Genomic DNA, 27,183 nt, shown 5'->3' with positions numbered 1-27,183 from the left:
TAAGTACTACTTGAAGTGACAAGTTAGAAGCACAGGGTGAAGCTCTAAATTCTAAGTTTGATGTATTAAATGATAAAGTGGAAAATTTACTATTAGATTTAAAAAAATGAATTAAGTAATTCTTTAACTGTCCAAATGAATCAAATGTTTATGGATTTTAGCCATAAGCAAGATGATTAGTTTCAGAAGTTGACCCAGAAATTAGAATTTGATATTGAAGATAAATGTAACAATATAGAGTCTGGAATTAATGAAAAATTAGAACCTTGTGAAAATGTATGTAATTTTAAATGTAATGCTGTAAGACAGGAAATGAATATCTTGAAAGAGAGTACAGATCAAACTAAGGAATTAATGTTGATTATTCAATCAAAAATTCCGTGTTAGTACACAGTTGATTATTCAATCGCAAATTCCAGGGGTTAATACATGAATTGTTAGTACATGCATTGTCAGTCCGCATGTAAATAATGAAGGAAGGAATGTCAGGGAAAAAATAGTCAACTTTGACCTTATAAATGCAAGTAGTCTGGCGGAACCTTTAGAACTAATTGTAGATCGAGACGTTACCGAGAGTATAATATCCAGAAATGTTGCAACTGTTGTTTTTTCCAAACCTGATGTTGCTTTTTCCAAACCTGATGATATTGACAAGGTTATGGACAAAGAATTCAAGCTTATCCATGACAAAGTAGAAAATAGAATAACTTTACCTAACATTGGGTTACGTAGTAAAGTGGTGATTGTTTTGTTGTGGGGAGACATTCACACAAAATTTTCGAAAAGTACCAGTTTGCATTTGCTCAAGTGAAGTTAATGTCAGATCTATGGGATCCAGGTGGAGTCACATATGTAGCCCAAGGACGTTAACGGGTGAAGTGACGACTGTCGGAACCCAAGTTGTGTTCGGTGTTACTTCCATATTCCTTTTCCTACACTGAATGCTGTTCAAATCTTATACTATTCTGTATTCTAATCTCAAATTCTTATACTGTCGTATAGTTTAGTTACTTCAGCATACTTGTCTTGATGTGGCGGACAAGCAAGATTTGCAGCAGATCAGTGATCTCATCATTATACAAAGTCTTACTTCTTTTATGGGCACTGTGACTCCCAGTTGTTATATCGAATCAGGACTGGAGCATATGGTAGTATCTAAGCCGATAGCACATTCTGCTCTAGTCCCGATGTAAACATGAGTTGACAGCAGGCTCCGCTGTAGTCCCGATGTAAATGTGAGTTGACAGCATGCTCAGCTCTAGTCATCAAGGATCTCTAATCTGATGATAATAAGGTTTTAATTTTGTGTATGGGTGTTACTAAGAAATATTAGTTTAACAAGGGATAACGATTTAGAGGAGACATAACATAACACATAATATATATCTAAAAACAAAGATGCTGTGACTTACCAAACGAAGCGCTGGTAGGTCGATAGACACACAAACTAACACACAAAATTCAAGCTTTCACAACAAACTGTTGCCTCATCAGGAAAGAGGGAAGGAGAGGGAAAGATGAAAGGATGTGGGTTTTAAGGGAGAGGGTAAGGAGTCATTCCAATCCCGAGAGCGGAAAGACTTACCTTAGGGGGAAAAAAGGACAGGTATACACTCGCACACACACACATATCCATCCACACATATACAGACACAAGCAGACATATTTAAAGATCTGTCTTTTGAATTTTTTTTTTTCTTTCTGTCTAGGACATGTTAGAAAGTCCTCCTCGGTTATGCCAGGGTCACCCTGCCAGTCATTGAGACCTGTCCTGTGGCCTCGACTGTAATGTCGACAGCAGCCGAAGCAGTCTCCATGTATAGTTAGGTCATATTTTTGCCTAGCCAACCAGCATATAGTTAGGCCTTATTCTGGCCTAAGCTATGCTTGGAGAATAATCCCTGTTCCAGTCTGTTTATGATGATGGAAGATACAATATAGTATGAATAATTATATTAATTATATATTTGTGATAATATGATACATAACCTTGGCCTCGACTGTAATGTCGACAGCAGCCGAAGCAGTCTCCATGTATAGTTAGGTCATATTTTTGCCTAGCCAACCAGCATATAGTTAGGCCTTATTCTGGCCTAAGCTATGCTTGGAGAATAATCCCTGTTCCAGTCTGTTTATGATGATGGAAGATACAATATAGTATGAATAATTATATTAATTATATATTTGTGATAATATGATACATAACCTTATACTTAGTACACACACACACACACACACACACACACACACACACACACACACACAACGTTCCATAGAGGTCACTAAGATTCTTTCTTCGGGGACTTCAAAGATGAAGGTGAGAATGTCCGTTTTGCAGGAGATGTTTAACATCATACCTCCTCCGGCTTCTTACTCAAGTACCGGTGAAGTGGGGATCCTCGGGAAGGGGGGTGGGAAGGGTTTCCTGTCTTTGGGGCTATCTTCTTTTTCTCCTTCAATCTTAGCAACCATCTCTATTTTTTCCTTTCTTACTTCTTTATTGAGTACCAGTCTATCTTTCCCTCTTTCCATATACATACACTTCTATCGCTGAAGTCCTTCTCATTCTCCATGGTTTTCTATAACCTTCAAATTATTTCAAATAAGTAGGCCGAAGGATCAATCTGCATGAACACACATCAACATACACACAAAGAAACACAAAGACACAAACAAAAAAAGTACAGTTTGAGAGCTTGTAAGAACATTAAATGTTGTAGGGGGAAGTACGTGCACATGGCAAAACATGAGCACATGGGATTATAGGTGATGGTTCCACAGTGACAAATTCTAAAAATATGTATGTATATAAATTAGAATGACTTGACAACTTGTTGAATAGTAGGACCCTCTGATAACCTAAGTAAAGATAATATACCCTTTGATAACCTAAGTATATACAATAAGTAACGAATGGTATATAGAGGTATGGTAGATAGGTTGAAAAGTAAAGGACAACTCTAGGATATGAAATGAAGTATTAATGAGCAATATTGGAGATTGAAGTAGATTTTTAATTTTACCAGATAATATTTAGTGTTAGTATACATGAAGATGTATACTAATGAACCATGGAGTCCATTCACAAAGGATAAAAGGGGGGGGGGGGGGGGGCAGGGTGCACCCAGCTTTTAGTGAATGGAAAAAAGGGCAGATAGGCAGACCAAAGAAAGGCTGACCTATACTGTGCAGACAGGGGCACCAAGAAGGGGATTGACCCATACCATAGATTAGGAAGTTCTGTTTGGGAGTGGAACAGGGAGAGAAGATGCTAGTTGTGGTATGAGGTACCCTCTGCCATGCACCGTATGGTGGATTGTGGAGTATGTATGTAGATGTAGATGTAGACCTACCAAAATGGAAGGAGAAAGAGTACTCCTAGGATCAACCCATGTAAGATATAAGTACTGTTCCTAAAGGGAAAAAGGGCAATATTGCGACGGAAGTCACATGTTTAAACGGATGAGTCTGGTAAGTTTGAATTCTATGCATAAATAACCTCATCAAGTTTCAGGTTTACAAATGTCCAAGAAGGGAACACTTTATTTTAACTAGAATTCCTCCAGACTACAGAAAGCTGTATAGAGTAGCACTAGTCCATACAAACAAAGAAAGGAGTAGCATGAAGGATCAAAGGTACTCACTCCGTCTTCAGGCCACGAGTGGCCTACTGGGACCATCCGACCGCCGTGTCATCCTCAGAGGAGGATGCGGATAGGAGGGGCATGGGGTCAGCGCACCGCTCTCCCGGCCATTATGATGGTATTCTTGACTGAAACTGCTACTATTCGGTCGAGTAGCTCCTCAATTGGCATCACAAGGCTGAGTACACCCCGAAAAATGGCAACAGCGCATGGCAGCTTGAATGGTCACCCATCCAAGTGCCTACCACACCCAAGAGCACTTAACTTCGGTGATCTCACGGGAACCGGTAACAAGGATTAAAGGTAAAGGATAAAATGTTTAAGGGCCCATGACACCTGGAATTTACGAGTGGAATTTAAAGAGGGAGCTTATCCTGTGAAGTTCAAGAATTTATGAAAAATACATATATATCTAGAATTATGGAGTAACTCAATACCTCAAAGAAGTGGATTGTTATTAAATATGATGTCAAGGTACATATTGAATATGTATAACATATCGAGTGTTTGAGCTAAGGGGAGGCATATGTAGTGCCTTGAGAATTTCGACACAAATTCTAGAGACCTTCCGCTTTCCACCATCTCAAACACCCGATATTTTTTGTATGAGCATGAGAAATGGGAGAGTGTCTACCTTGCACTGGTTTACTGTGTGCTCAGGGTGGACATGTTCAAGAGAATGCCACAAGGTGAATGGTTGGTTGCCTCACTCATCACAGAAGTTATATGATCAGCACTAGGAGCAAGCGTGTCTCCCTCCGTGATGGTGCTACGTCAGTCATTATTGTGAACAGTTGAATTGTGTAAGAGAAAAGAAAAGACACTTACTTTTACTTAATTACTTACTAACTCTCTAGAGTTGTGGATGGTGGACTTGGGAGAACCTTCAGAGATTTTTTGGAACTGTATTTATTGTAAAAGTAATCAATAGCTTCTGACGGACCGGGAATCATTGGATTTATGAAATATGATTCAATGATGTGAAACTGTTATGTGGTGTTCTATTTGTGGAAGTGAAGTATAGTAAGGTTGATTTAAAAGTATCCTGAGTGTACACGATCATTTTAAGAGTAGAGAAAATTCCTCCAAACAGGATCATATCATCGGAGAGGAAGTTGGGCAGATCATTGCAGCTGGCTATCCTGAGAAGAAGATCAACAGAGCACCTCCAAGTAAGTCCAGTGATGAAGAGGGCATCTGAGTCTTGCATAACAGCACCATACTGCTTCCTCTAGTCACCGGAAACTGCCAGACTATGTGAACAACTTTAGTGCACAAGGCTCAGGGCTTGAGTCTTTTGACTGGTAGTAAGCATTTTTTTTGCATTACATTAGGGAATGATGTGTTTATATTGAGGTAATATTAATTTACAGGTCTCGCAGTCTCTGCTGGTTAATCGCAAAGTACAGTACAACAAAAATCTACCATACTGTGTCACAAGTAAATAAGTATGAGCTTCTGAATTGCACTACTAGTAGTGAATGACCCATATGTTCTTTACTAAATAAAGTCTGTGTACAATAAAAGGAGGGACAAAAGGCAATACACATAAAATAAAAACAGCTTTTGCTTGGTTACAGTGAGGGCAATAATTTTATTGCTTATACATTTATAACGGGTCTCATTTACAAAAGGTGTCGAAAAACAGAGTAACCTAGCAGAGTAATGTATAGCCCTGTCCCTACTGGTGAGGGTAGAATTGACAAGCCTAATTGCTTCACATGTGACAAGGTACATCATCTGGTGATGTCATGTGTTCAACATTTGTCTCCTTTTAGGGGTATTTCCCAACACCTGTAGCCCATTGTATCTTACATTAAATTACTTGTCTCAGCATCATCTATGTCACTTCGTGGATATTTAAATGTTTGTAAGAATCATCCTGTATGGTTTTTTCTTTTTAAACATATATGTTAAATGAATAACAACGAGAGTCACTTTCCTCACTGGGCTGCTTAGGAGTAGCTCCCTCCATACTCATGGAGCATTGATTAAATCTAAAATTAGTTTCATTTTTTATAGTTATAAAAAGAAATTTTTTGAGTGAAAATGCACTCCCATTGTGAAATATCTGTAAATCTTTTAAAAGTTGTAAGGTATACCCAAGTTTAATAGTACAAATTAATTGCAAAAATTATGAGCACTGGAGCAACAGGGAGTGGATTTAACACAGAGGGCAGGAAATTGGGGCATCAGGGCCCAGCAAGAAAGGTGTAGCTGGTGGGTCAATTGACCTGAACCATTTTCACCATCGATAGGAGGGGTGGCAAAGCAGCATAGAGCCAGATGTTAACAGTGGTATTCCAGAGGATTCATGACCAGTGGTTGCATGGATACGTGGGCCACCTTGTGTGACACAGGTGAAGCCAAACCAGTGAAAAATCTCCTCCAACAGCTTAACTTTAAGGACTGCTATGCACTACAGGAAAAATAATACATCACATGACAGAGTGTTCAAATGGCTCAAATGGCTCTGAGCACTATGGGACTTAACATCTATGGTCATCAGTCCCCTAGAACTTAGAACTACTTAAACCTAACTAACCTAAGGACATCACACAACACCCAGCCATCACGAGGCAGAGAAAATCCCTGACCCCGCCGGGAATCGAACCCGGGAACCCGGGCGTGGGAAGCGAGAACGCTACCGCACGACCACGAGATGCGGGCATGACAGAGTGTGTTAATGCATTCAATTCACTCACTGCCACAGCAGAGAAGGAACTTTTTTTGGGTCTCTGCAAACAGCACGGAGGGAGGGTGGGATGAGAGGGGGGGGGGGGGGGGGGACCAAAATCTGGTGCAGTACCTGGTTTGGAAAAGCAAAACAAGCAGGCTGCATCACATGAAGAACTGCACAAAAAGTCAATCCAGAATATTGATTGCATATGGCTTTCCCACACCTTACATGCTGTACTGTGAGAGCTAGATCAAACACCATGTCCTCACTTACCAATCCTTTCACCACCACGCCTGGTGAGTCTCCTCAGAAATCATAGCAGAGTGGGAACTTGGTGTAAATGCTCCTTGCATACTGCTAATAACAGCACACAGGTGCACATAGCTAGCCATCGGCACCTCCAATAGCTAGCATATTCATACTCAGTGATGGGGAGCCTTACAGCCATCACCGGTAGAATAGGTCGTGATGAATTTAGTAACCCTCCATTAGTTCAGATTTAGGTTTTACCAAGATAATGGAGGCAGGCACAGTTGTACAACAATTTCAATTCTGCTCCAAGCATGATGAGCAACCACTGTTGTCAATTTATGGATTTGGGTCAGTTAAAATTTAATACATTAGTGAGCTGAACTTCCCATCACATGCCTAAACTTTGCTGATTTTATTATGTTTGGTTTTGTTTATTATTGTTATTGTTCTTACATATGGAATAAATTGTTACTTAATTACTTGACAAGGGAATCAATTTGTGCCAATAATCTCAGGAATTTAAGTCTCTTACCTGTGAATTTCATTTCACTGTTAGTCATTTTTGTGCATTATTAATGAAACTTTGTAATTACTCCCTCCCTGTTGATCCATTGGTTGGCTAAACATGATTGTTTATTGTCTCTGTTTCTCACAGTTAACTTAATGTGGTTCATTGGAGGCAGATCTAGATAGGTAACTAGCTAGCATCATTACTCACCCTTTTCAATGGTGAGGGCAGGGTTTTACAACTTTGTGGATAATATCCTAACTAACATGGATAAGTTTAGGCCTTCTTGTAAGACAGTTGTCTTCGAACTTACATCTCTGACCATCACATGCTTTGTAATTTCAGTGTCTAACTAAAATAAACCCCTTACTCAGTAAAATGAAATGACATGTAACAAAAAGAATATTAGATAATAACAGTATCAAAAATCTCAACATGTTAGGAAATGCAGCATAGACTGACACAAGTTGTAACAGAAATTTTGCTATGACTTCTTCCACTGTTTTGACATTGCATGTATAATGAAAACCATAACATTGAAAAATAATCAAAATATGCATGATAGTACCTGGATAGATGATGAAGCGCACTCAAGGAAGAAGTTAATACTTTACAATGAAAAATGTTAGAAAAACAAGAGAATTTGCAGTTGGAAGCATTCAGTAAGTATCATGTATGTTATAAGTATGTAGTAGTAGGCCTACCTACAAGAAGTATCATGTAGCTCACATAATAAATAATGGATGCAATAGGCCCCTACTACAGCTAGTGTTTGGAATGTCATAGATAGGTTCTGAGTAAGAAATGATAATTTCATTAATGAGCTCATATGAAACCACAATGATATTATAATAAAATGCTAACAGCATATTTCAAATATCTTTAACAAATATCTTTCTTCTGTTGGTAAATATAATTTCAATAACCATAAATGTAACTTGGAGTGCAGTACTTCTACATATTATACATACAGTATGTACCTTACCCCAAAAGAAATGAAATAAAAAGCATAGTACAGGCATTATGAAATGCTAAGGCTGAAGGAAATGACGGACAAAATATGAGCACATTAAAGTCCTGCACTGACAATATATCTGAACCCATTCCCATTGAAATTAATTGCATCTTAATATTGGGAAGTTTTTTTACACACTGAAAATAGCCCAGGTAACCGTGAGTTTCAAGAAAGGTGACAGACTGGAAATCTTCCCTGCATTCTCAAAGACCATAGAAAAGATGATATACAGTAGAATTATCACATTTTTAAGTGAACATAATCTAATCTTTGAAAAGCAAAATCATTTTATTAATGGCAGTCAACTGCGACAGCTACTCACAGTTTATTGATGGGGATCACAACTGCTATCAAGAACAAGGAATATGTTGCAGGTATATTCCCTGGTCTTGAAGAAACATTGACTATGTCAATATAACAAAAATCTTAGAGAAATTGTAGGACATAGGTACCAGAGGAATTTTACCTAACCAAGTGGATGTAGTTTCATTGTTAAAAATGATGAGAGGCACACACATTACTGATATAAAATATGAGGTACCCCAGGGCTTGGTACTGGGACAACTTCTTTTCGTTATTTATGTAAATAAGGTAGTTTTTTTGCTCCTGAGAGATAAATCTGAATGCTAATGATACATTTATTGTATGCAAGCATAAATATTCTGATTAATTTGAAACATTGTACAGCTGTTTTATAAATGAATTAATTCAGTACTTCAATGAAAGTCATCTCATTGTCTGCAGCAAGAAAACAGCAGTCATGGATTTCAAATATATAAGACCATCAGATTTTGAAACTCAGTTGTGAACTGGAACTGATTTAACGTTAAAGAGAACTATGAGAAATTTCTGGGAATAACAATACATGATAAAATTCAGAGCTTTATGTGCGTCCATTCTCTGGCAAGTGGACTGGCTACAAATACATTTTCAATAAATATCTTAGTGGAAACTGAAATGATATCTGTGAACTATGAGCTGCTTATCATGCACTGATATTATCCAGTACAAAATATGGAATAGAACAATGGAATGCCACAACACCAGCAAACCTTTATAGGCTTTTAGATTTACAGATAAAGGCTGTAAGAATAATTTGTGGTGCAAAGCCAAAAGACTTGTGCCATAATCTTCATGCTGGCCAAGCACCTTAACAAAATGCAAACTGTGACCTGCACAAACACAATACAGAAAGAAAGATTAGTTTCCTCTAATAAGTAACACAACCACATTGTATCAAAGAAATCCACAGTATCAGGACTGAGGTTTGCCAAGGTATTGGCAAGTTCAGTCACATCCCTTCCCACAGCAAAATTTTAAACCAGATTAAAATCAATGTTGATTATCAACACACAGTAATCAGTAGATGTGTGTATCTGGTTTGCACAGAATAAAGAAAATTTTATATAAGTGCCGTCCATGTATATTAGTATTATTTAATATAATCATGTAACAACCAATTTTTATTTCCAGCCAATTCTTAAATAAATATCTAAAATAAGTCTGAGTGGCAAAGGTGAAAATTTTGTACTTTCAAATGAGGCCGCGCATACAAGCAAGTTCCTTGTAAACTTGTTTTGTCATATCACAGGTTGCTATAAAATATATGAAAAACAGTCTATATACACTGAAGCACCAAAGAAACTGGTATAGGCATGCATATTCAAATACAGAGATATGTAAACAGGCAGAATACGGTGCTGCCATTTGAAATGCCTATGTAGGACAACAAGTGTCTGTCACGGTTGTTAGATCAGTTACTGCTGCCACTATGGCAGGTTATCAAGATTTAAGTGCATTTCAATGTGGTGTTACAGTTGGCACATGAAAAATGGGACACAGCATCTCAGAGGTAGTGATGAAGCGGGGATCATCCCATATGGCCATTTCACAAGTGTACTGTGAATATCAGGAATCTGGCAAGACATCAAATCTTCGACATTGCTGCAGTTGGAAAAATATTATATAAGAACAGGACCAATGGTAACTGAAGAGAATCATTCCACATGACAGAAGTGCAACCCTTTTGCAAATTGTTGCAGATTTCAATGCTGGGCCAACAATAAGTGCCAGCTTGTGAACCATTCAATGAAACAGCATCAATATGGGCTTTTGGAGCCAAAGGCCCAGTTGTGTACCCTTGACAAATGCAGAACACAAATTTTTGCAACTCACCTGGGCCATTCAACACCAACATTGGATTGTTGATGACTGGAAACATGTTGCCTGGTCAGGCAAGTCTCACTTCAAATTGAATCAATCAGATGGATGTGTATGGGTATGGAGACAAACTCATGAACCCATGAAGCCTGCAGGGGACTGCTCAAGCTGGTGTAGGATCTGTAATGGTAGTGGGGTGCGTGCAGTTGGAGTGATATGGGACTTCTAGTATGTCTAGATATGACTCTGACAGGTGACATGTACATAAGCACCCTGTCTGATCACCTGCATCCATTCATGTCCATTGTGGATTCCAAGGGTCTTGGACAATTCCAGTAGGACAATGCAACACCCTACGTTTCCAGAATTGCTACAGAGTAGCTTCAGGATTGCTCTTCTGAGTTTAAACCATTCTGCTGGCTACCAAACTCCTCAGACATGAACATTATTGAGCATATCTGGTATGCATTGTAACGTGCTGTTCAGAAGAGATCTCCACCCACTTGTAATCTTACGAATTTATGGACAGCCCTTCATGATTCACGGTGTCAGTTCCCTACTTCAGACATTGGTCGAGTCCATGCACATCGTGTTGTGGAACTTCTGCATGCTCACGGGGGCCCTACATGATATTAGGCAGGTGTACCAGTTTCTTTGGCTCTTCAATGTATGTTCACTTGTTATCAGCTCACCATTTCAGAAAAGTAATCATTGTATCATTTGTGTTGAATGAAGCTTATCATTATTATTATTATTATTTATAATTATTATTACCACTATATTTCTCACAGTGCAATCAGATTTCTGCAACTACTAAATTTATAGTAATAAATACAATTTATGTTTTTGGATACATAATGTAAACCCTAGCAAGTAAAGTTGCATAGACTTTTAGTCTCCCTGTATGTACTAGTCAAGAAAGTTCTTCAGTGAATGGATGAAAAATTAAAAAAAACTTCTCATTGTCAGAAAATTTCTCAAAATTGTCTTTGCTTTATCCAACTATGTCTTCCAGTACACCATGTTTTATTGAAATAAAAATGTGGAGACTCTGACATACCTGTTGAAGGATAGAAATATGGTGTACAGTTGCATATTTTTCTAAGATGTTCCATTCTACAATAAACTACACAATTTCCATAGGAGTATCTAGCTCTTCCTAAATTTCTGTTTTCTCCACTTTCATCTTCAAACAGACACTGGCGCTGGTCTATATTCAGTGTTCTTACAGCTGGAGTGCTGTATGTTGATTCTGCTGTGATCTAAAATGTAAAAAAATTTAAGGACAGTGTTTTTGAACAACTGAGACAGAAAGTTGCTTGTGTCATTGCTGATTTTAGTTGTATAGATGTTATGCCATAGTTTAAGGCATGTTGCTGTACTTTATATTTTGTCTTGTAGTGGTGAAGATATAGGAGTCTATAAAGACACCATTAGTTGTTTTTCATACCCAAACAAGCATGTTTGAGTTCAAAATTCAGCTATGTGAGTCCAGAATCAACTCGTGAAGTCTTTATAGCATCTGAGGATGTCTTCATCATTGGGAGACTTAATGTTGTACATAGAAACATGTCTTAGACCATGGTATAATGCCTATATAAATAAAATCACTAAGACTGTAAGTGCTGGCCATGAAAACCTACACTGCCAAATATTGTTTGTGTCAGTACTTTGAGTTGTATTTTATTTATTTATTTATTTATTTAGCACTCATATTATCACATTCATGGACTTGTCAAAGTACAGCACAGTATAAAATATTACATATTTACATCATGTACAAAATCTTATCATTGGTATCAACAAATCTTAAAAAAAAAACATTAGTCTGCTTACGTACATACAGATAGAAGAAATGCTTGTGAAACCCCTTGGTTGATTTTACTAAAACTATTAAATACCAGTACTTTAGTTAACTAGGCATAGGAACATACAGCACAAAAGCTAAATGCATTATTTGTTTAGTTGAAAACATAAATATTGGAGAGACCAGCAGAAACTCCAAGTACTTTGAGTTTTTGGATGCACACACAGCTTGTTCTCAGGCAGAGGAGAGAATGAAGAAGGAGAAACATTTGAATGCTTTAAAAAATAATGAAAATAGGGTTTCATTTATAGAAAGGGAAATAAAGTGCTGATACAAGCATAAAGTAATCTTTAAAGCAAAACATAGATGGTCTGATGTCTTCAGCATCTAATACATAGCTGCCAAAGAGGTGAAGGTTATGAAAACAGAGTACATGAACTAATTAGCAAAGGAAAAAATTAGTATACCAAACGCTTTTCAAATAGATAAGGAAAGGACAGAGGGGAAGACCAGCAGAGTCTCACAGGCTGACTGAGTCTGGGTGAAAATGAAAGGGGAATAAGTGGACCATTTTAAGAATAAATAAAGAAGGATGTAAGGGATAACTAAGTCTTAGAATAAGTCACACACAATCATGCTATTGAAACAGATATATTCTAAGAACCTGAATGTAGTTGTAAACTACCAATTCCCAGTTATTCTGCTGAAACAAAGTTGTTCAATTTCAGTACATGTACAATGTTTTTGTATATGCCACCATTATTATCATAAGTTTCCACATTTAGATTTCCAAGTAGATTGATGAATGTAAGAGTCTATTTTAATGCTTTCACATACAACTGTACTCTTAATTAAATAAATTTTATCAACAAGTGAGCTGGAGCAGATACCAAAAAGGTGAGGCAAGAAAAAAAGTATATGATAGATACAATTATGATCTTGTAATGTGATCTGTTTGTAATGAAAATCAGATAGCTGTATACCACACAAGGCTGTATGAGAAACAGAGCCCATTACAAATGTATAATTATGGAACACATTTTATCAAAAAATCTCTTCCAAAAATTAACATTGATTGTGTAAACAGAGGTCTTGTAAAATTTAGTTTACTCTGTTCATCCATGAGAGGCATGATCAGACAGTAATGTCCAGGTTGTTGTTATGTTCTTTGACTTTTGGAAGGCAGTGAATACAGTTCTCCACTCTCGCCTAGTGAAAAAAATATGTTACTGCTGAGTAATGAGCTATAATTGTGACTGGATTCAGTGTTTTATTGCAGATAGAACTTAACAATAATACACTCCTGGAAATGGAAAAAAGAACACATTGACACCGGTGTGTCAGACCCACCATACTTGCTCCGGACACTGCGAGAGGGCTGTACAAGCAATGATCACACGCACGGCACAGCGGACACACCAGGAACCGCGGTGTTGGCCGTCAAATGGCGCTAGCTGCGCAGCATTTGTGCACCGCCGCCGTCAGTGTCAGCCAGTTTGCCGTGGCATACGGAGCTCCATCGCAGTCTTTAACACTGGTAGCATGCCGCGACAGCGTGGACGTGAACCGTATGTGCAGTTGACGGACTTTGAGCGAGGGCATATAGTAGGCATGCGGGAGGCCGGGTGGACGTACCGCCGAATTGCTCAACACGTAGGGCGTGAGGTCTCCACAGTACATCGATGTTGTCGCCAGTGGTCGGCGGAAGGTGCACGTGCCCGTCGACCTGGGACCGGACCGCAGCGACGCACGGATGCACGCCAGGACCGTAGGATCCTACGCAGTGCCGTAGGGGACCGCACCGCCACTTCCCAGCAAATTAGGGACACTGTTGCTCCTGGGGTATCGGCGAGGACCATTCGCAACCGTCTCCATGAAGCTGGGCTACGGTCCCGCACACCGTTAGGCCGTCTTCCGCTCACGCCCCAACATCGTGCAGCCCGCCTCCAGTGGTGTCGCGACAGGCGTGAATGGAGGGACGAATGGAGACGTGTCGTCTTCAGCGATGAGAGTCGCTTCTGCCTTGGTGCCAATGATGGTTGTATGCATGTTTGGTGCCGTGCAGGTGAGCGCCACAATCAGGACTGCATACGACCGAGGCACACAGGGCCAACACCCGGCATCATGGTGTGGGGAGCGATCTCCTACACTGGCCGTACACCACTGGTGATCGTCGAGCGGACACTGAATAGTGCACGGTACATCCAAACCGTCATCGAACCCATCGTTCTACCATTCCTAGACCGGCAAGGGAACTTGCTGTTCCAACAGGACAATGCACGTCCGCATGTATCCCGTGCCACCCAACGTGCTCTAGAAGGTGTAAGTCAACTACCCTGGCCAGCAAGATCTCCGGATCTGTCCCCCATTGAGCATGTTTGGGACTGGATGAAGCGTCGTCTCACGCGGTCTGCACGTCCAGCACGAACGCTGGTCCAACTGAGGCGCCAGGTGGAAATGGCATGGCAAGCCGTTCCACAGGACTACATCCAGCATCTCTACGATCGTCTCCATGGGAGAATAGCAGTCTGCATTGCTGCGAAAGGTGGATATACACTGTACTAGTGCCAACATTGTGCATGCTCTGTTGCCTGTGTCTATGTGCCTGTGGTTCTGTCAGTGTGATCATGTGATGTATCTGACCCCAGGAATGTGTCAATAAAGTTTCCCCTTCCTGGGACAATGAATTCACGGTGTTCTTATTTCAATTTCCAGGAGTGTATGAAATTGACAGCTGTTGAAGTGCCCCAAGTTGATATTTGCAACTGTTTGCTGTCAAAAAGTGCTTTCTCAAAAGAACTGAAAACAGTCAAAGTGAAGCCTCTCTAAAAAAAAAAAAGGCATGAAAACAAAAGGTCCTTATCATCCCTATCATTCTTTTTAAAAAATAATGAAGAAACTCTATTATAAGGGTTTAAGAAATTCATATTTGATAAGGACTGGTATAGAGTAGGGATTGAGCAGCACTCTGGCATGGGTGGTGAGGGGAATAATGAGGCATGATGTGGGGAGGGGCAGAGATAGCAGGATAGAGGTGGGGGAAGGTGTTGTGCTGCTTGTGGCAGTGTGCAGGAATGTTACAAAACGGGAGTGTTTCGGTATTTGGGGACCAGCCTGTAAGTGCTTAAAATCTTACGTACAAAATAGAGAACAAATAGTTGTACTTGCATTCCGATAAGGGAATAACATAAAATCCTATTACTGAGGAAAACTTTGTTCAATTGTGGTGCATCACAAGGCTCCATGATGAGACCAGTTTTGTTTCTGCTTAATGTAAATGTCATGGAACCAACCAGTCCACATCACAAATACATTAAATTCTCAAACAAAGCAAATGTGCTACTAAAAGGAACAACCGAACAGGAGCTATGGAATGAAATCAAAACATGAATCTCACACACTACAAACTGGTTTTCTGGAAACACTCTAACAATTACATAGAAGAGTTACTATGAATCTCAACATAGTACATAATAAGCATATGTTCACAAGAAATGCCACAAAGTTGCTTGGAGTACTAATTCAGAAAGTTCTGAGATGGGTCCCAATACAATATATATATTGCTGAAACAGAATATCTGCTGTGATATGGATAATCTTCTGGAGAAAGTTGAGAGCTAGCAAAGGTTGTTTCACAGCCCAAAAGAGAATTTTATGATCCATCAAAAGTGTAGCTCCAATAATCTCTAGCAAACCTTTATTGGAAAAAACTACCAGCCCTTCCCTTGTCTTGTCCCTATGTTTTGCAAGTAATAAATTTCATTAGGAAAATCTCAGCTAATGATGACAAATTTGAAGTTACAAATGAGGGTATTCATTTGCAAAACATAGTATTCAAAAATAATATCAAAACAAAATGAACCATGTTGTCAGGAAGAGAACTATACAACAAACTACCTACTGACATCAAAATAATCAGAGATATTTCAGCAATGAAAACAGATGTTCATGCCTGCCTACTCCAGAAATGTTATTGCAGTATAGCTGATTATCAATCAGTTTAAAGACATAAATCTGTACATTGTTATTGTAGTAATATAATGACAGTGAGAAATTTGAACAGATTTTTTAAAGTATAAAACTGTAGCTGAATTTGTTGGACCCTGTGTAAATGTAGCTAACTGAACAGTTGCATTGCTGCTATAGTTTGCTATGATGAAAATGATATAATATGTCACTCCTTTTAGCAATATTTTGTAAAGACTGCTATATTCAAGAAAATGTGATTACTTTGGTTTGTTTAGAGTTTGTCTGGTATGGCATAACATTTGATCAGTGTAATATCTCAATGTACTTACTGTACAAGAATTATTAAAACAGACCAATGAGGAATACAAAAGAACACAATTCTGAGAGTGCCCCAATGGAGTTTTACATGGACATTACTGTCCCAGACGTATATAAGCAATCTGACATAATCTGAAGCTGTATGAGATAAGGTAGTTGTCTACAAGAAGTTTTCAGTGGCAAAATACTGCAAATAATTGCCAGAAGATGTTGCAGTCAATCAATGATTGGTAAAAGAACTGGAAATTGGCACTCAATGTAAATAAATGCAACATATTGTGCACAAATAGGCATTAATAACACTGCTCACAAAAAATTGCTGGAAACAGAACAATAACATACCTGTAATAACCATCTGGAGTGACCTAAAGTGAAATGGCCACAAAGAAATAAGAGTAAGGTAATACACATCCAAGACTGAGATTCAATGTAAGGCCCACAAATAAGAAAACTAACTCAACTGCGATGTAAGTGGTTTATGGATGACTCTTTTGTTGGTTCTTATGTACTGCTCACCTGGGTGGGAACCTCACCAGGTTGGGTAAATAGAAGATACAGTGAAGGCCCATCCAACAACAACAAATTATATCATGTGATCATTTAGTAATTGCAGGAGCATTACAGAGATGCTCCACAACCTCCAGAGGCAGATCCCATAGGCTTTCTCTATCATGGAAAAACTTACCATTGAAATTCTGAGAGTGTACATTCTAAGAAGACTCAAGAAGCGCATAACTTTTTCTCAAACTTTTCTCACAAAATGATGATGACAACAAATCATAGAAATTAGAGTTCACTTGCAGGCATGCTGACAGTCATTCTTCACAAGCAAGATCCACAAATGGAACAGGCAAAGAGGAATATGATAGTGGTACCAGAAGTACCTTCTGCCCCACATCACTAGGTGGCTTGTGGAGTACAGATATAGATGGAGAAAGTTAAATGATCATCTTATTCTTTCAGTCACAGGATTTGCTCAATGGGTGTTCAATGGTTGTAGTTTTGAGTAAAATATACTCTTGCCATCAAAATCCAGGAAGAAAGAAGAGGAAGGTTGTGATTAAGAGGGAGACAGGAAGGGGAGAGAATAAAGAAGAGGGGTGAAAAGAGAGAGAGAGAGACAGACAGACAGAGAGAGAGAGCCCACAAGGGGGATGTGGAGGAGGACGAGTGGTGGTGGGACAATGCATTATATGATCTGGATAGGGAAGGAGTGGTGTGAGCAGACGAGAGAAAAGAAAAGGTGGAGAGAGACAGTGGGAAACAAGTTGGTGGAAGTTTAGGCCTGTAGGATTGCAAGCATGCAGGATATACTGGAGGTACAATTCCCAACTGCACAGTTGAGAGAAACTTTTGCTGGAAGGGATTATCCTAGTGACCCATGTAGTGAAGCAGCTGTCGAAGTCATTTGTGTTTTTGAGAGCAGCATGTTCAGCTACTGAGTGCTCAAGTTTATGATTTTTTAGGCTTACCATACATCCAGTATTAGCTCAGACAGTTCTGGTTTTTTTAGTGCTGTCTGTGGCTATAAAAATGGTTAGAGTTTGAGAATTTTTTGACTGATGTGGACTTTTTTTAAAAGCTTTAGACCTATATGTTAGAGTTCACATTTTTAAACATTCTTTTGTGGCTGTACCCCTCTCAGTTGATGTGGGGGCAACCACTGATGTCATGGGGAGGTTCAGAACAGCTTTTCACTTCATCATTTGGCAGCACAGCAGGGGCTGTGGAATTATTTTGTTTTTGTGTGTAAAGTAAATCATTGACACATTTTTGCTCATTTTATCTCTATTGGTTTCTTGTCTTATAATTTAGCAATAGTAAAATGAAAGTGTGTGTTTAATGTTAACCTGCAATAGGAATAAAAATGTTGAACTGAGTAATGATAGTAACAATAAAAGTGTTTACTGCACACTATGTATTGGAGAATTTCCTGTTACCCATAAAGGAAAGGGTGTTGTTAAAGACCACATGAAAACAGATAAACATAGAAATGGTATTAATGCTACTGCCTTTGTTAAATATAAGATATATTTTAAAGTGAAAAATGGCAATAACAGTGATCTGGATTGTGCTTCTAAAGACTCTACATTTTCATACCACACTGCTACAGATGAGCTCAGTTTCAGACCAGAGTGCACCTCCAAACTGGTTAAAAAGTTATGTGACCCAAAATTTTCTTCCACTAGAACCAAAATCAGGATGATACTGGGTGGAAAAACTAAGGTAATTATTGTCAAAATTAGTGAAAAATGCAATAAAGTTTAATGTTTCATTGAACTTTAGGACTTCTAAGTTGTTTAAAAAGTGAAACTTCCTGGCAGATTAAAACTGTGTGCCTGACCGAGACTCGAACTCGGGACCTTTGCCTTCCGCGAACCTTGCAGAACTAGCGCTCCTGAAAGAAAGGATATTGCGGAGACATGGCTTAGCCACAGCCTGGGGGATGTTTCCAGAATGAGATTTTCACTCTGCAGCGGAGTGTGCGCTGATATGAAACTTCCTGGCAGATTAAAACTGTGTGCCCAACCGAGACTCGAGCTCGGGACCTTTGCCTTTCGCAAAGGTCCCGAGTTCGAGTCTCAGTTGGGCACACAGTTTTAATCTGCCAGGAAGTTTCATATCAGCGCACACTCCGCTGCAGAGTGAAAATCTCATTCTGGAAACATCCCCCAGGCTGTGGCTAAGCCATGTCTCCGCAATATCCTTTCTTTCAGGAGTGCTAGTTCTGCAAGGTTCGCAGGAGAGCTTCTGTAAAGTTTGGAAGGTAGGAGACGAGGTACTGGCAGAAGTAAAGCTGTGAGTACCGGGTGTGAGTCGTGCTTCGGTAGCTCAGTTGGTAGAGCACTTGCCCGCGGAAGGCAAAGGTCCCGAGTTCGAGTCTCGGTCGGGCACACAGTTTTAATCTGCCAGGAAGTTTCATATCAGCGCACACTCCGCTGCAGAGTGAAAATCTCATTCTGGAAACATCCCCCAGGCTGTGGCTAAGCCATGTCTCCGCAATATCCTTTCTTTCAGGAGTGCTAGTTCTGCAAGGTTCGCAGGAGAGCTTCTGTAAAGTTTGGAAGGTAGGAGATGAGGTACTGGCAGAAGTAAAGCTGTGATTACCAGGCGTGAGTCATGCTTCGGTAGCTCAGTTGGTAGAGCACTTACCCGCGAAAGGCAAAGGTCCCGAGTTCGAGTCTCGGTCGGGCACACAGTTTTAATCTGCCAGGAAGTTTCATATCAGTGCACACTCCGCTGCAGAGTGAAAATCTCATTCTGTTTAAAAAGTGTTTCCTGAGCTGGACCCAAAAAAATATGGTAATATGTCCTGACAAGCATCCAAAAAAATGTGATAAGCCTATGTTTGTCACAGTTTGGCAGTGGTTGTTTATGCAAGTGGGTAGTTGGTTACTTGTCATGCCCATGTAGAATACTGTACAGTAGTTGCAGCATGGTTGATAAACAACACGGCTGCTTTTTCACATGACCTTGCCGTTTATTGTGTAGGAGATGCCTATAACTGAACTGTGGTAGGAGGTTGTGGGTGGATTTATGAGAATGTTCTTCCACCTGGGTTGACCACAAGGAAATGACTCATTACCTACAGGACTCAGAGTATGATTGTTGTAGGGATGGACAAGGATATTCTGCAGGTTGGGTGTGCGGCTGAACTTTACTTCAGGTGATGTGGGTAGGATATCCTTCTTTTCAAGTGCACAATGGAAAGTAGTCAGAGCCCTGGTGAAGGATGTGGCTGAGCTTTTCAAGGCCAGAGTGGTATTGGGAGATTAGAGGAGTGCTGGGTAAGAGGGTTACTGAGGTCAGAAGTGGAGATGGCACAAGAGATCTGTTTATGATTGAGCTGGATAGGATATTGTCTGTCAATAAAGGCTCTGGTAAGGTTATCGATGTATTTTGACAACTCCTCCTTTTCACTACAATATACAGTGTCCATGGGTGGCAGGGCTGTATGGGGAGATTTTTTGACATGGAACTGTGGAACAACTGCCAATTGTCAAGGTGGAGGTACTGTTTGCACTTTGACACTTGATATGATTGGACATATTTATGGAGCTGCCTGAGAAGTGGAGATCAACTTCTAGGAAGGTAGGTCATTGAGTTAAGAGGACTGGGTGAAACAAATTATGTATTATATTAAGATTATGAAGGATGGAGCAAAGGCTGCTCCTGCCATCAGCCCAGATTATGAAAATGTCATCAATGAATCTGAACCAGACAAGGGGTCACAGGTGTTGACTGGATAGGAAAGATTTCTACAGATGGCCCATAAATAAGTTGGCATAGGATGGTGCCTTGTGAGTACCCATGGCAGTATAATGGATTTGTTTACTTATTTTACCTTTGAGAGAGATATAATTGTGGATCAGGATGATGTTGATTAGAAGAATAAGGAAAGAAGTGGCAACTTTGGTATCAGGAGGAAGCCTTGCAGCGATGAGCATGGGGGATGTGGGGGTCACTGTGGATACAACATCCTTATACATAGAGTGGTTGCCTTTCCCTTATTTTATGTATTTTTCCAAGGTGGAATTTCCATTGCTGTTATATTCCTTATTTATTTGGTGTGTCTGAAAAAACTATGACACTGGTGAAAGTAAGATAAAGCATTTGATTCCCTATTGATTCAGTTTTAAATTACAATAATATTTGTTACCCCATTTAGGCACTACAATAATAAAGCTTTCAGCAACATAATTAACTGATTAAAGATTAGTTGTTGTGGGAAATACATTTCACCATACTACAATATTTGTTTATTGCATTGGGTCTTCACATGCTTCCTCATGATGCTAGGACTCCAAAACAACATTGGTATAAACTTGCTTCCAGTATATATTAATTTCACACTGCATCCCTAATCAATTACTTATTCTAATTGTCTGCTTCTTCTTATTATGAAATATTATTATTATTATTATTATTATTATTATTGTTACTGTAGCGGCAAAACCATTTAGGATAGGGAAAGTTAGTTTTGTGCGATATTCTGAGCACAAGTTACAGTCAGGTATGGGCCAGACTGCAGTGAGTTATGCATCGGTGCTTTAGCAAAACAGGGGCACACAGCCGAGTATAAATGGTGCCGGTTTTCTAATGAGATTCATTCAAGTGTGGCAGGCCTCCTGGACAGCAGGGTGTATCACACCACCGAGCTACATGCAGCAACAGATGAGGCGCCAGTATCCCAGTCCATGGTGGATTGTTGGTTCGACCCTCTGAGGCCAAAGCGGGGTCTGCAGTCAGCCACTCTTTGGCTCACTATCACGGGCAGTCGTCTCGGCTCCCGATACATGCCGAAGACATCTGAGGCAAGGGCCGCAGTTTCAGACACCGTATTGCAGGCTCTCATTGTTGTTGCCATGATCTCAGCCATGCTAGTAACAAGAAGCAGCAGCTGACCATCCGCAGCTCACACCAAGCAGTGCTGAGTCGGCAGGGATGCAGACCGCTGAGCCAACTCCTGACATCTTGACGGCAACGCACTCCACTGGCTTACAAGGCCGATACACAGCACATTGCACTCTGTCATTGGGGCGGTGGCCTCAGTATTGCAGGACCCTGTGACAGGAACTGAGGTGAACGGGGCGCTGTAGTAGAAACAAATAAATCACCTGCAAAGTTCTTGCTGAGTCTTAATACAGCATCTCCTGGCACCCATCCACTACATTTGGTTTTTTCCCACTACATTTGGTCATCCTGATACGTTACTATGGAAATTCTACTCTTTTACACCATTTTGTCTTTTTCTTGCACAAGCCACCCCCCCCCCCCCCCCCTCCTCTCACACCTTCAAAAAAAATTTATGGTCTCTTGACCACATTCTTATGTACCTGTTTTTCCCACCTCACCAACTTTCTTCTTCTTCTTCTTGCAATGCATACCAACTAATGTATTTTGCAATCATATTTCTCATAGCTTTTCAGTTTCTGTGGCAAGTGACTGAATATCATATCTATTCATCATCTAATGTTTCTCAGACAAGACAATCTCTTTCTTTCAATTCTTCTTCTACCTTCAGCTACCAGCTGCAGGAATCAGTGTATTTAATTTACATGACATGTCCTCCATACACTGCCTATTTCTCCTTAATTATGCTAGGTGGTTCTAGGTCTCTGCTGACCAAATTAAGGATTTCCTCATTTGTTGTTCCCATTGTCATGATGTCTTAAGTACTCTACAGTAGACACACATTCTAAAAGCTTACATTTTGTTGATGTTCTTTATGTTTAATGTCTAAACTTTTATACTGTTTAAATGGTATCAACTGAGTCTAACATTTTACAAACCCCAGTATTATGCTGTTGCCAGTGGCCTTGCTCTAGCAAAAACACCAGTTCCTGTCAGTTCACCGAAGTTAAGTGCTGTTGGGCTCAGCTATCACTTGGATGGGTGACCATCTGGTCTGTCAAGTGCTGTTGGCTAGTGGGTGCACTCAGCACTTGTGAGGCAAATTGAGGAGCTACTTGATTGAGAATTAGCAGCTCCAGTCTCATAAACCGACATGCGGCTGGGAGAGCGGTGTGCTGACCACATGCCCCTTCACATCTGCATCCAATGACACCTGTGGGTGAAGAATGACATGGTGGCTGGTTGGTACCATTGGTTCTTCATGGCCTGTTCAGGTGGAGTTTGGTTTTAGTTTTAGTATTATGCTATTGTCAATGGCCTTGCTGCAGTGGTAACACCAGTTCCTGTCAGATCACCAAAGTTAGGAGCTGCTGGGCTTGACTAGCACTTGGGTGGGAGACCATCTGAGTCTGCTGAGCACTGTCGGCAAGCAGGTTGCATTCATCCCTTTTGAGGTGAACTGAGGAGCTACTTGATTGAGAAGTAGCAGCTCCGGTCACAAAAACTGACAATGGCTGGGAGAGCAGTGTGCTGACCACATACCCCTCCATATGGTCATCAGTACCATTGGGCCTTTGAAGGCCAGTTTGGATGCAGTCTGAGTTTGACTATTATGCTATCATTTAATCCTTAAATAAAAGGTAATTTCAGTTTGAAATCAAACAAAACACTTTCTTTTCACACTGAATGAATGTATCACAGAACATTTACTTTACAGCACTCAAAATGAATTATTACAAATTGAAAAGGCAAAAAGTGTCTATAGTATCAATACCAAATATGATTTTTTACCAGAAGCATGGATTCTAAGTGATAACTTCCAACATATCAAGTCCAGATGAATTTATAATCATGTAAGGACTTTTTGATATAAAATTGAGAAACACCTGTTGAGCTTGTTCAATGTAATATTTTAGTTCTTTGTCAAATGTCCACTAGTTTGCACAATAATTTTTATTATGACTTCTTTCTACACATACTCAACTTTTCTTCCATTTATGCAGCAAACTTACAATAGTTTACATTATCTCTTACAATTTTCAACCATTTTCATTGCAGCAGGAGGTCATTAGCCTCTTGGGAATTGAAGTCTTATAGTCCACTAATATAATCCTCTCTTCCTTGACTTATGGTTACCAATAACAAAACCTTCCCTGCATTATTTTTTCATCTATCAACACTATATTGATTGTTAATTCTGTTACTTTTGACGCACAACAAGAAGATATTACTGATATTACTGTCAGAATCTACCTTAAAATATATTACTCTGGTAAGCTCAAATTTTTATCTTTGCCGTAGGTTTCTCAACCAATCTGTTTTGCAAAGTAACTTTTCACAACTTATCGCTGTTGAATATCAGCTGCAGGTCAACTACATTATGCCTCCAGTACAATCCCTTCGTCCTGTCTGTTTTCCTACTTTTGGCCCACAGGCATCTCTCTAATGGAGACTATTTACAAATATCGCAAGGGACTCATGCACTGTGAACATATCATTTACAAAAACTCTGTTGATACACCAGCTGTTACAGTTGCCACCAGGAGCACCAGCTATGCTTCTGAGCAGTGCAAATGTCAGAAAACTGGTGGCAGTGTTATTAAGGGAAGTTTCAATCGCACATCACTTGGTTGCATATATACTTCCACCTGCCGGATATTAAGGCAGAGCACAACCTGCAGCAGGCAGCATTCAGCTACTTATTCAGCTCCTGGCCAGACACCAGCTACAGTTTGTAGCCCATCAATTGGAATTTGCCAACACCAGCCAGGATGCTCCGTTGTACACTACACCATCTCTGTACTACTCCATCGTACACCACACAGTGGCCCCATGGTCATCACTTCAACAGCCATTCATGATGAGACTTCCCATGAAACTGATATTAGGCAAGTGGACTTCGTTTTTGTTACTCTCAAGTGAACACAGATGATATTTCAGTTGTTATTTGAAGTCAACTTTGTTGTAAACTTGTGCCATGTGTGAAGTGTTCTTAATTTCAGCCTGGGAATCATCATTCACTAAAGTGCACATCACACATAATGGATCTTAAGAGCGGTGATGAGGACAGAAACACATTTTCTATTACACTCTCATCTAATAACAGGAAACATTGGTTTACTGTTCACGTTGGTTACTATTTCATGTGAGTGATGACTTCACTCTGTGTGTACAACTTTTGCATTTTTGTTTACAACACAGACATGCATAACCAGGTGGTTATTTGTTATACCCATTGTGTTCTGGAGGGCACTGCTTGTGGCAAAACAGTGTCACAAGTGATGGTTTATCACTGGTGTAACTGTTTGTGGCAAAACGAGCTCAACAGAGACATTTCATCACAGGTAGCTGGTACCACTTGCCATTGTGTCAGGGCTGATATAGCAATAGACTTAGCATCAGTACTTCTTCAGACTCCAGTGCTTGTGCTGGCTCCAGTTCCTGGTCTTTTCTGTCACCCACTCTCCACCCTGCTCTGGTTGTGCCTGATGCTTCTGTAGCCACGGCTGGCCCTACTCTCAAGAGTGGCCCTGCCTGGTTTCAAGCTAGTGATGAGGCTACTGTCTGTACATACTGCAACTCATCTCATCCAGTGCTCACCTGCCACCCACTTTCAGCTGAGTCCGATGCTGATCTGCACACCACAGCCATGGTCGACTCCTCCCATCTGGTTGGCATCACCTGGAAAGCTGTTAGTGACAAGGGTCAAGTCCGCATGTTCCAGCTCTTGTCATCATCTGGCATTGTTATCCCGCCTGTCCAAAATGCCTTCTCCCTTTAGCCCCACCCAATGATACCCAGCCATTTCATGCCTTCACCACAAAGATGCAGTCATGGCTGGTCTTCTTCAAGGGGGCAGCACAGCCCAGGACACATCATCTGGCACCTCCAACATCCCCCCGTTCTTGCTGTACCTGACCTCAACTGCCGCCCAGTCTCTGCCTCCTCTAGCTGTGACTCTAACACTGCTTCGATCCTCCTGTGCTTTTCCCACAAGGATGCAACCATGACTCATATCCCTCAAGAGGGTGGCACACCATGGCTTTTGGCACTTGGGTGTCCACTTGTGTTCCCTCCCATCACACCTAATGATTTGCCCATGATGCCACAGCCATGGCGGGCCCTCTCCACCCAGCACTGTGACTCCACTGCCACCCAGCTGCAGCGCTTTCCAGGTAGCATCAGATGGTGCTTATTTTCTACACCTTCATCTTGGTGCAGCCATGGCCAGCCTCCTTTTCCATGGTGATGCTACACCTTCACAACTGCCCGGCATGCAGTCCAAGTCCTAGTGTCATCCCTTAGCTCCATTTCAGTCAAGTATGATGTTGTCCTCTCATGGTTGAGCTCAACACTGCCTGACAGTACTAACCGCTGTGCCAATACTAACCACTGCTTTCAGCTGATGCAGCTGTGGTTGACCTGTTTCTCTTGAGGACAGCAAGTCACTACATGTCTCTGTTTTTTTGGTAACACACATCCTTCTCTGTTGTGTAGATTCTTTCCATGCTCCTGCACACACTGTGGCTATGCCCTTCCCACTGCCCTCTGTCTCCCTCTGTCTAGTTGTTATCGAGCTCCAGATGGCTCTCCCATCCACACTGGGCCATCCCCTCAATATGCATTCTTTATGTGCCGCTGCACCCATCGTGGCGACAACTTCCCCACTGTCACTTGGCCTCTCTCCAGCCACCTGCTTCCAAAATAAATAAAGGAAATATTAATGACATATAGAAATGTATTGCAAAAAATGTGAACAGCAGGTCAGTAACAGTGCAAGGAAAGGCTCTTCTTTCTAAATTTCCTTTGGAACTACTCAGGTCAAAATGACATAAAAGCCTTGTGTATGACACTATGGAATTATACAACTGGCATTAAATAAGTTTCTTGTTATGCTCCAGGGGAGTGTACTATCATGTATGTTAAGAGACATCCAAGAATATGTGGAATGAAATAATACTTCTTGGCTCATCTTGGAATATTCATTTCCAGAATATGAAGAGTGATGCAGAGCCTGCAGCATCTGTCAAATAACTCTCTTACCAGAATATATAGTGTACACTTTCATGCAGATTAAAGTTGTAGCTTTTCTCTGAATCTTCTTTATCTCTTCTGCTAACCAAGCTTGTAAAGTTTGCAAAACTGATAAACTGCATCAAACATTTAGCGGGATGAAGGTTTTGTAACCAGTCTCCTTTTTGTCTGTAATATACTTCATTAGGATGCTGAAAAATCAGATCAAATGGATGACTGGAGTATTACAAAAATACCTAGAAAATTTCAGGAAGCAGTTTTCATTTCAACATCCAAGAATACACTTTTTGTTTTCCTACATACCATTTCCATGTGAATATAATATTATATTAGTTGTTGTGTGAACAATGGTATATGAGCAGTTATTTACCCTAAATGCCACTTGCAACTGAAATAAGAAAAAATCTAAATATAATGAACAAAGTTTTTCTCTGTCACATA

The 27,183-nt window shown here is 40.3% G+C and overlaps 1 protein-coding gene and 1 non-coding gene across 2 annotated transcripts in view; one reads left to right on the top strand and one right to left on the bottom strand.

Annotated features, from left to right (window-relative positions):
* LOC126197660 (sodium channel protein Nach-like) overlaps window positions 1-27,183 on the bottom strand; it is a 140,030-nt gene that overhangs the window by 39,740 nt on the left and 73,107 nt on the right. Inside the window, exon 7 of the mRNA XM_049934658.1 lies at window positions 11,320-11,521. Within this exon, the coding sequence (XP_049790615.1) occupies window positions 11,320-11,521 (202 nt within the window). The remainder of the gene's footprint in view (window positions 1-11,319; window positions 11,522-27,183) is intronic.
* On the top strand, window positions 19,174-19,248 carry Trnap-cgg (transfer RNA proline (anticodon CGG)). Its single transcript has one exon. It is a non-coding gene; the product is annotated as a tRNA-Pro (tRNA).

The sequence above is a fragment of the Schistocerca nitens genome, chromosome 1 (genome assembly GCF_023898315.1).
Source record: "Schistocerca nitens isolate TAMUIC-IGC-003100 chromosome 1, iqSchNite1.1, whole genome shotgun sequence".
Lineage (NCBI taxonomy): Eukaryota > Metazoa > Arthropoda > Insecta > Orthoptera > Acrididae > Schistocerca > Schistocerca nitens.
This window is presented reverse-complemented; position numbering and strand designations above follow the sequence as displayed.